This window comes from Ascidiella aspersa, chromosome 3, assembly GCF_963924565.1.
Source record: "Ascidiella aspersa chromosome 3, kaAscAspe10.2, whole genome shotgun sequence".
In the NCBI taxonomy this organism is placed as follows: Eukaryota; Metazoa; Chordata; class Ascidiacea; order Phlebobranchia; family Ascidiidae; genus Ascidiella; species Ascidiella aspersa.
In genome coordinates this window covers 35,777,724-35,787,251 of record NC_139449.1, presented here as the reverse complement: position 1 = coordinate 35,787,251, position 9,528 = coordinate 35,777,724, and the positions used below count along the sequence as shown (strand labels likewise).

Genomic DNA, 9,528 nt, shown 5'->3' with positions numbered 1-9,528 from the left:
GAAGCTAAAAATGTCACCAGTAGTTTGGAAAAGCGATTTACAAAACGACCGGGAAACAAACCTTTAATAGGCCGCCACATAATTGGCTCGTGACCCGAAAATGATTCACTTATTATCGTAATCGCCAACCGTTCCCAATAATTGCCCCAGGCCTAAAATGTTAACGTTCTGCCCGCTTATATATTGAGCGCAGCCGATAGGAAGAGTACATTTTATCTCAAGTCGAATTTTGCATCTTGGCTTGTTTGTATTGCGAGAGTTTCTAAGACGAAGAAAAATGAAGCTTTTGCTGGTTACTGTGGCGATACTCTTCTGCGCACGCGCAACTTATGGTAAGCGGTGTTTTACTTTTATTTTTTTAAACTAATACCACTTGTGACGGGAAACATTTTAACGCTCTTGTTTATTTCGAAGTAACCGACGAGTTGTTTAAATGCGACGACTAATAATTAAAGTTGTGATTTTTACTCCTCAAAATCAGTTTCGAAGACTACTCGTAAATAGATGACCATAGTTTTTGTGTCTTGTAAGGACTACCCATGTTACAAAAAAAAAGATTTAGTTATATACTGTAGAAGTTTTCATGAAAAAACATAAACACCCTTATTAGTTTGGTTCACTATGAGGATCTGTAATGTAGCTAGATAATGAATCTCGAAGCCAAAAAGTTTGAGTAGATCGACATCATCATGATTAAGACATTTCTTTACGAGCTTGTATCGTCTTCAGTTAATGTATTTCTAGGCGAAATATAAAAGATGTTTTACGATGGTTTAAACTACGATTTCATCTTAAATAAGTATTGTTATTTGTTGGTATTATTCGAACTTTTTACAACAAACTTATTGACGTGGCCAAACCGCTGACCTATCACCATTAAACATTTGACCGTGTCTATAAATAAATAACACGGAGATGTTACCCCTTAACACGCCTCGCTTCGATGGCCAGACGATGTGTACAAAAGCTGTGGGCATTAAGCCAATCGAGGCTAACGAAACTAATCAACTGAAATAATGTAACGGACAGAAGTTATGCTGGATCGTTAGTACTGTGCATGGACCTTAAGCTATTCCTGTAAGTTGATTGCCGTTCTGATGCTATTCAACTAAATCAGATACGTTTAATACATTGCTGTGGCTAAGCTGTTCATACACGCAACCTTCAAGTCAACTCAACAAACGATGCCGGTTTCAATCATAGCAGAAACTAGCAGTTTCAAACTCAATCAGCTTTAGCCCTGCATTATTCCTCATCGAATTTACTTGGTATATTTTTCTCAAGGTTGCGCTCAGGGATATGTGAACTGCTTGGTCGATCCTTGCCAATATGCAAGCTGCCCTGCCTTCCCCAACGCTCGTTGTGTGAGCAACTACTGTGGAGGCTGCAACGCTGTCTTTTACCTCTACGGGGTCGCACTTAAACCTTCACAGTGCAAGGTTAGGCCAGGTAAGAACGGCGAAATAATGTCTAAAAAATAAAAGTAATGATCGGTAAATTTTTGATTTCCAAAGGGTTTTGAAAAATAAAAAAAGATAAACCTTTGTAGGGCGAACTTTATATTTCTAAAAAAGGTAATATAAGCTGAGTTAGGCTGAATACGGAAAACTGTTCATTAAAAAAACTAATTTGTTTAAAAAAGCAAACATAACACTCTTTGAAACGATAAGACCAAAATTAAACAAAACAATTATTTTAACTATTTAAAACAAAGCGTTTAACTCAGCCAACGGCTATCTAAAAAACATAAAAATAATATTGTAATAATAAAGGAGAAATTAACTTTATTTTTTAACAAAAGACCTGGGCTAATATTATATAATAAAGAACCCCTGGGCTAATATTATATAAAAAGTCAAAAAGTTAGAGAAACTAACAATTTAATTTCCTTTTTTCAGTGTGTAACGCCAAACCCAACAAGGTGAATAAGACTTTTATCAAAAATGCTTATTTCAGTCGATTTTCTCTATCTTTTTCAATTTTAAATATTTCACAAATATTGCTAAAACACTAACTTTGTTCCCCAATTATTTTTCAGTGTGCAACGCCAGACTGAACGAGGTGTACAAGACTTGTGCGGCCCCATGCGACGCAACATGCAAGAAGCCAAAGTTGCCTTGCAGCTTGCAAAAACGCTGCACGAGACGTTGTGCTTGTCCCACGGGTTACGTCAGAAATGCAAACAATGTCTGCATTCCACTGGCCAAGTGCCCACAAAGTAAGAAAACGTCATTTTTTGCTTTTTAGGAGGGTTTGTACTTGTTTTTTAAGACAAGGATATCTTTTTAACCAACAATTGAAATCGCTAAACCGACTTTTTCTGATAAGTTCATGATCTAGTCACAGCACATATTTATTGTTAATTATTTTTAACATTGATTTTGAAACAAGTTGGTCCCCAACTATTGAATATCATTTGCGATTTTTTAGCCTTCATTGTATTTATTGGTTATCTATATAATATCATAATTAAAAAAAAACACTTTTTTTATCAACGACCCTTATTTTCATGCGTCAGGCAAAAACAATTTTTCTAAGATTTTTTCAGTCTTAGTATTTTGAAAACTTAAACGTTTTTTTTTAACTTTTTTTTTATTTTTTCAGCTTGTGATCTTAAAAACAACAAAAAAACTAAAGATATTTTCCCTTTACCACACAAAAATTATTAATTTTTTTAAAATGTGAACTTAAAAAATTTAAAAATAATTTTTTTCTATTACGACACAAAAATTATTTCTTTTTTCAGTATGCGAACTTAAAAATTTGAAAAATATATTTTTTTTATCACACAATTTTTTTTTAGTTTTTCAGCTTGCGATCTTAATAATTTAAAAAATATTTTTTCCCCATTACCACACAAAAATTATTTCTTTTTTTTAGCTTGTGATCTTTCTCGAAACGAGGTGTTCCGCACATGTGCGCCACCTTGCGACGCAACGTGTGACGACCCGCAGTTGCCATGCAGTCTCCAGGAAATTTGCACGAGACGCTGTGCTTGTCCGGTGGGGTATGTGAGAGATGCAAACAAAGTCTGCGTTCCAAAGGACAAGTGCCCACAAAGTAAGAAAACGACATTTTTTGGTTTGATGTTTTAAAGAAAATATATCTGTTATCTGACAAAATAAAGCTCTATTTTTACCACGTTTTAAAGTGCCAAAAATTTTGTGCTTAAGCCTAAAATCACTGTGCAAACCGAAATCAATCAGCCTGATCAGAATCGTAGTACAAATAAGGTCAGGCTATAGAAAAACAACTAGCCTGCGGTGAGATTCGAACTCACAATCTCGGTCATACCGGAACCGTCAAAGTCGAGAAACAAAAATAGCACCGTTGCCTGCCACACCCTCTTTGTAAAACTAGACTGCGGTGAGATTCGAACTCACGATCTCGGAAATACCAGAACCCTCGTTCTACCAACTCAGCTACACAGGCTCAGAGGGGAGCAAGTCGAAAAACAAAAATAGCACCGTTGCCTGCCACACCCACTTTGTAAAACTAGCCTGTGGTGAGATTCGAACTCACGATCTCGGAAATATCAGAACCGTCGTTCTACCAGCTAAGCTACACAGGCTTAAGGATGGTTCACACTAGACTCGTCTAGCGTTAACGTAAAACGTTTTTAAAAAACACTTTCGGTTGCGGAAAAGTTGAAATATTTTAACTTTGACGCTTTCGGTTGGAAGCGAGAAATTTGCCGTTAACGCTGGCAACGCGTTATGTGTGAACTGGACGACGCTAGCCGTTAATAAAAACATTTAAAGGGGAGCAAGTCGAATAAAAAACAAAACATTGTTTTTCTGTTTGTACATACAACATCAATCGAAGGATTTTCAGCAGCTGAAATGTACATAGACCAAATGTGTATTCTGTGATCATGCCGTTCTGGAGTCGCACTGGCACGGTGTATGTGTACGTTTCAGCTGCAAAAATACGTCCTTCTATAGCCGACATAAATTGTAAGATTTTTGACCCAAATAAACGCTCTAGCAGCCCAAATTTCGTCCTACAATGTGCACCTAATATTGAACAGCTCTAAACCAGTTTTCCTCTTTTTAGAATGTCCCGGCAACCAAGTTTACCTTCCGTGCGTGCCATGCGAACACCATTGCAGGGATATCGGCAAGATTTGCATTGCCTTGTGCACCCCTGGATGCGGCTGTAGGAGTGGAAGCCACTGGAACGGGAAAAATTGTGTCAGGAGAGACGAATGTCCCCCGAAAGCTGGTGGGTTGATTTTTGATGTATAGTATTGTAAACAAGTCATTTTGAAATGACTTAAGTTCCAGTCAAGTCATTCGTAAAATAACGCGCTACCTCGCGTAAAAAGCTATCTCAATGAATCACATGGCAAGTAGCAACACAGGAAAAATAACCCAAAAAGTCATTTGGAAACAGTGCCTTAAGTGCACTTAAGTCATTACAACATGGCAACTTTTGATGTGAAGTTATGTGGGTTTATTTTTTTCAAATTAGGAAATCCTTGCTTTTAATGAACTAGCAGGTTTAGTCTAATTAATCGAATAAGTTTGAGTATTTCCTTGTTGCGTAATTAACGTTAGTTTTTCTTTAATATAACTTTACAACTTTCAATATTTATTCAATCTTTGGGTTAGTTGTCTATTGTTATCTAGCATATTTATTAAAAATATTCTGATTTATATCAATTTTATATTTTAGCTTAATTTACATCATTGCCTTGTCACTATGTTGAAAATGCACAAAAATTTATTCGAAACGTTCGAAATGCAACCTACATTAGGGTGTATCTTTATAGAACATAGGGTGTATCTTTATAGAACATAGGGTGTATCTTTATAGAACATAGGGTGTATCTTTATAGAACATAGGGTGTATCTTTATAGAACATAGGGTGTATCTTTATAGAACATAGGGTGTATCTTTATAGAACATAGGGTGTATCTTTATAGAACATAGGGTGTATCTTTATAGAACATAGGGTGTATCTTTATAGAACATAGGGTGTATCTTTATAGAACATAGGGTGTATCTTTATAGAATCCAAAACCATCGGCGGCAGGTTTTAGCCAGTCGATCACTGCTCCGCTGACGCGTATATTAACAAGCAAAACTCATAGTTAAAAACATGAGTAAAAACAGGATCAGACGTTTTGTTTAAAGGAAAATATATTTCGCCAAGTGGCATCGTCAGTTCCTTAATTCGAATGAAGTTCTGTTTTATATTGGTCTTATTTCCTTTAAACAAAACGTCTGATCCTGTTTTTACTCATGTTTTTAACTATGAGTTTTACTTGTTAAATGCAACCTACTTCTGTATGGACTTTGATATTCTTACTCCGCCTTAATTTACCGCGTCCTAATGAATTCTATTTGAATAAGATATACTGGCGATGCTGGCGAAATATATATATATCTTAGGATTTTTTTATTGCGTCTGCCCTGAACTTCTAGCCTTGCTAGAGTATTTCGCTATTACATCCTAATTTATATTAATTCTTAAAAGTACCTATATATTATGTTAATAGTCATGTTTTTAATTGGTTGATGTACCGCTTTTGCCGTACAACTTGTCAACAAAATGTACCTTGTATTTCCAGTATACAACCTGCCCCGTCAAACCTTTGCTGTTTGATTTAATCTATTTATTTCTTGGTTTGAATTAATAGTTGTTTAAAACAAATTTAATTGATATCCGTCCTTAAAATTATCCTTTTGACAGCAGCCATGTGTTTGCTTGTTTAGCCGTTTTCTGGTTTTTAATAAAATTATCATTTCTTTCCAGTCTACAACCTGCCATGTCCCCCTGGTGTCCCACAAGTAAGCTGCGCCAAAAACCCTTGCGATGGAGCAACTTGTCGGCTCAACCCTTCCGCAAGTTGCGTGGAAAACTACTGTGGAGGCTGCAACGCTGACTTCTATATTGGACACAAGAAGCTCACCAACCACGACTGCAATATAGGTTGGTTGGCGCCGTTTTCATAATTAAAAAAAAAGATTTTTTTGCAGATAATTAAAAAAATAACCCGGCTTTACTTCTCCATATAAAATTGTTTCCATTGTACAACAAAGCAACAACAAATAACTGGTAAATATAAATCCCAGATTATTGAGGCATTATAACAATAAAATAAAACAAATAAGTTGGTGGCATTGTGTTAACATTTTAAATAAAAAAAGCAAAGGTTTTTTAACAGGTCTGTCAAAGCTAATTTGGTAATCAACAGCCAAAGATTTTTAAATTGTTTACTGAAACTTAATATAGTTAAAACGATTAAAAGTTGAACTGTTAACTACACTAGTAACGGATCTGAAATGTAGCTTGAAAGGAATGTCAAGGTCAAATAGTTGGAGTAAATCGACATCATCTTGATAAAGACCTTTCGAAACTCACTTGTGTAAACATTATCATTACGATAACTGACGATAAGACAAGTGCGTATTGAAACGTCTTTTTTAAGGTGATGTTAATTACTCGACATCAGGGTTTCTTAAACTTTTTTTAACGCGGGCCCCTAAAACATTAAAAAAAAAAAAAAAAAATTTTTGTCTCGCGTGGACCACAGTGGGCACAAATTTCAAAAATGACGTCACAATACAAATAGACTAATATAAATCTGCTGGTTTCGGTCCAAAAATGTGAAAGTGAAATGGACTTTTAATGCACCAGTGCAAAACCGTTACAATTTTGTTTTCTTTGATAAATATATTACACTAATATTTCAATTGGGTTTCATGGAGCCCCCTAAAACTAGTTCACGGAGCCCCAAGGGGTCCATGGACATTAGTTTAAGAATCCCTGCTCTACATGTTTTGAAACTTTACTCGAGCGATTTTGATGTTTGTGCGGCGCTCAGGTTTGAGAACCTCAGAAAACCAAAAACACGCCGCCTATCACTGATTGCAGTCAACAAAGTGTTTTTTCTCTGTAGGCTGTCAAACGCGCCCCGCGAATTGCCTGGTAGACCCCTGTCAGTTTGCCAAGTGCCCAGCCCGACCTGGAGCCAAGTGCTTTTCGAACTATTGCGGTGGATGTACTGCCGAGTTCTGGTACAACGGTGTCCAGTTGGATCCTGCTGATTGTCGGGTTACTCCGCCAGGTAGACCGCAGAGTTAAGGTTCATTTTAAAAATATTGGCAAACTTACAAAAATATCAGGTATAACCGATAATATAGGATCGGAGCCGATACCCGATGCCAAGTGGTAGTATCTGTACTAGTCCGATACTAGGGCGGTATCGGTGCCGCTCCGATACTAAATTAACACAGGAATATCAGCCTGATTTTGTCTTGAACACAATTTTATCAAATAATGTTAGGTTGACAACTATGGAGGTAACTCGGTATCGGATTAAAATTTTAAATTTATTTCTCACCATTTTCTTTCAGGTTGCAATATTTTTTGTTTTTTTACAAAAAAATGTAAATTTCTATTTTTCTTACTCTGTGTTTTTCAGTTTGCATTACTTTTGCTTATCCAACAAAAATACTAATTTTCTACTGATTTTTCCTATTGTTTTTAGTTTGCAATAGTTTAGTTTTTTACACGAAAAAAATACGAATTTTTTTTTTCCAATTTTTTTCATTGTTTTCCAGTTTGAAATATTTCTCTATCTCACAAAAAATGCTGAAATCACAATGTTGTTCCCCAATTATTTTTCAGTGTGCAACGCCAGACTGAACGAGGTGTACAAGACTTGTGCGGCCCCATGCGACGCAACTTGCAAGAATCCAAAGTTGCCTTGTAGCTTGCAAAGACGCTGCACAAAACGATGTGCTTGTCCCGCAAAACATGTTAGAGATGCAAACAATGTTTGCATTCCACTAGCCAAGTGCCCCAAAAGTAAGGAAATGTTTTATTTTTTTTTTGACTGGAGAAAGACGCTAAAAAACTTTGCATCGTATAGTTCAAGGTGTAATTTTACAAAAAAAGATAAAAAAGCAAGGCAATTTTATTTACCACCAATATTTTGTGTTTCCTTTGAATTTTAATACAAATCATTAATAAATATTTAGAAGGCAATCTGTCGCCGGAAAATTATTGTTCTAAAAATAGGTTTAAAGTTATAAAGTCACATAAAAATATAATTCTGCAAAAAATAAAAGGTTGGAATGACAAAAAATGAAAAAAAAATGTATTTGAGCAGTTTCAGTGTACTCGGCAGGACCATTCATTGTTATTCGGAATAAATGACAAATCCTCCTAAAATGGTACATTATAGCCCTAAGTAACATCTTATTCCTACGCAGAATGCCCATACGGACAGGAGAGTCGGTGTGTATCCTGCGTTCCCACATGTCCCGGGCCCCTGGACAACGGACCCCAGTGCAAACCCATCCCCGGCACCCCGCCTTGTACCTACAAATGCGTTTGTCGCTACGGTCGGGTGCTGTACACTTACGGCAATAAGCAGTACTGTATTCCACGACAGTACTGCCCGAGGTTGAGAGGTGAGTGAGATGTAAAACTAAAACTAGGATCAACTACTATTAATGTTTTGTTGTTGTTGTTTAACTGCATATCAGTGTTATAATGACTTAAGTAAATGACTTGACTTAAGTGCACTTAAGTCCTGGTTTTCAAATTATTAGACTTGACTTAAGTCTTTGCAACAAAATGACTTGACTTAAATCTATTTAATCGGACTAATTTACCAATTTTAATAGTTTAGCATTTAGTTTTTATGACAAGGACTGGAATTGACATGCTTTAATTATGACTTGACTGAGTCTTACTTTTAAGTCATTTCAAAATGACTTGTTTACAACACTGCCGCATATATATATGTGTATATATACATTTGTCGTTAAACTGTTGCTGTATTTCGCAGGGTAAATGCTGTTTCCAAGACGCCGTGCCAAAAAGACACCAAGATTTGATCCACTCGCTTTGTTTATTGCCCAATTTGTTGCTATTAATAAACAACTCGCAAAAAATGTCCTTTGAGTAATTTGACACTAAATGAAGTAGAAAAATCCAGTAAATTTGGAACCAGATAAAAAAGGGTTAAATCCTAATGTAAAAAGTGTTAAGCAAAATAAAGTTAAAACATAATACCCATATGTGTCCAAACTTTTAAAAGATTTTGACGTGGCAGACCACTTGTTATTTCTTCAGTGATTCGCGTTCTCTTGCGGTAAAAATAAACATAACGCCACATAAAAAGCAATGTAAAATAATAGTTAACCAACAAACAAACATTATAGAAGTATCTACTGTACAACCTAGTTTATTTAGATAGATATTCTTACATTGCTTTAATCAATTTGCCTATTTTAGGTAGGTTCGCGCCATCTGCATTTCGCGGTTTCAAAATTCTGCCAAAATATATTTTTTTCCCGAGTTTAAGTGCTCAATATACCAATTCAGGTGCAAAGTCAAATTTCTTTAAAAAAAAAAGAACATCGGGTGTGCACCTGCCACGGATTGCAGAATCTACTTCACGAATGCCATCTTGCGCACCTCAAACCTGAATGTCTACACCAATAAATTTTATCTTGTACGGCATTGCATAAATACACGGGTGCTGTATACGTGAAATTATCAACAAA

At 35.8% G+C, this 9,528-nt stretch overlaps 1 protein-coding gene across 1 annotated transcript; it reads left to right on the top strand.

Annotated features, from left to right (window-relative positions):
- The first annotated feature begins 222 nt into the window (after positions 1–222).
- On the top strand, positions 223–8,881 carry LOC146162743 (zonadhesin-like). The gene is made up of 10 exons (XM_083385681.1): positions 223–332; positions 1,285–1,449; positions 2,039–2,218; positions 2,881–3,060; positions 4,057–4,224; positions 5,762–5,938; positions 6,909–7,076; positions 7,640–7,819; positions 8,227–8,427; positions 8,808–8,881. Exons 1-10 carry the CDS (start codon positions 278–280, stop codon positions 8,810–8,812), a joined length of 1,479 nt encoding a protein of 492 aa, XP_083241807.1. The 5' UTR covers positions 223–277; the 3' UTR covers positions 8,813–8,881.
- The last annotated feature ends 647 nt before the right edge of the window (positions 8,882–9,528 follow it).

What these genes read in the sequence shown, in the direction of transcription:
- LOC146162743 (XM_083385681.1), top strand. Translation starts at nt 278, where the DNA reads ATGAAGCTTTTGCTGGTTACTGTGGCGATACTCTTCTGCGCACGCGCA. An exon ending in ACAGTGCAAGGTTAGGCCAG is followed by an intron (nt 1,450 to 2,038) that starts GTAAGAACGGCG and finishes ATTATTTTTCAG; the next exon opens with TGTGCAACGCCAGACTGAAC. An exon ending in CAACCACGACTGCAATATAG is followed by an intron (nt 5,939 to 6,908) that starts GTTGGTTGGCGC and finishes TTTTCTCTGTAG; the next exon opens with GCTGTCAAACGCGCCCCGCG.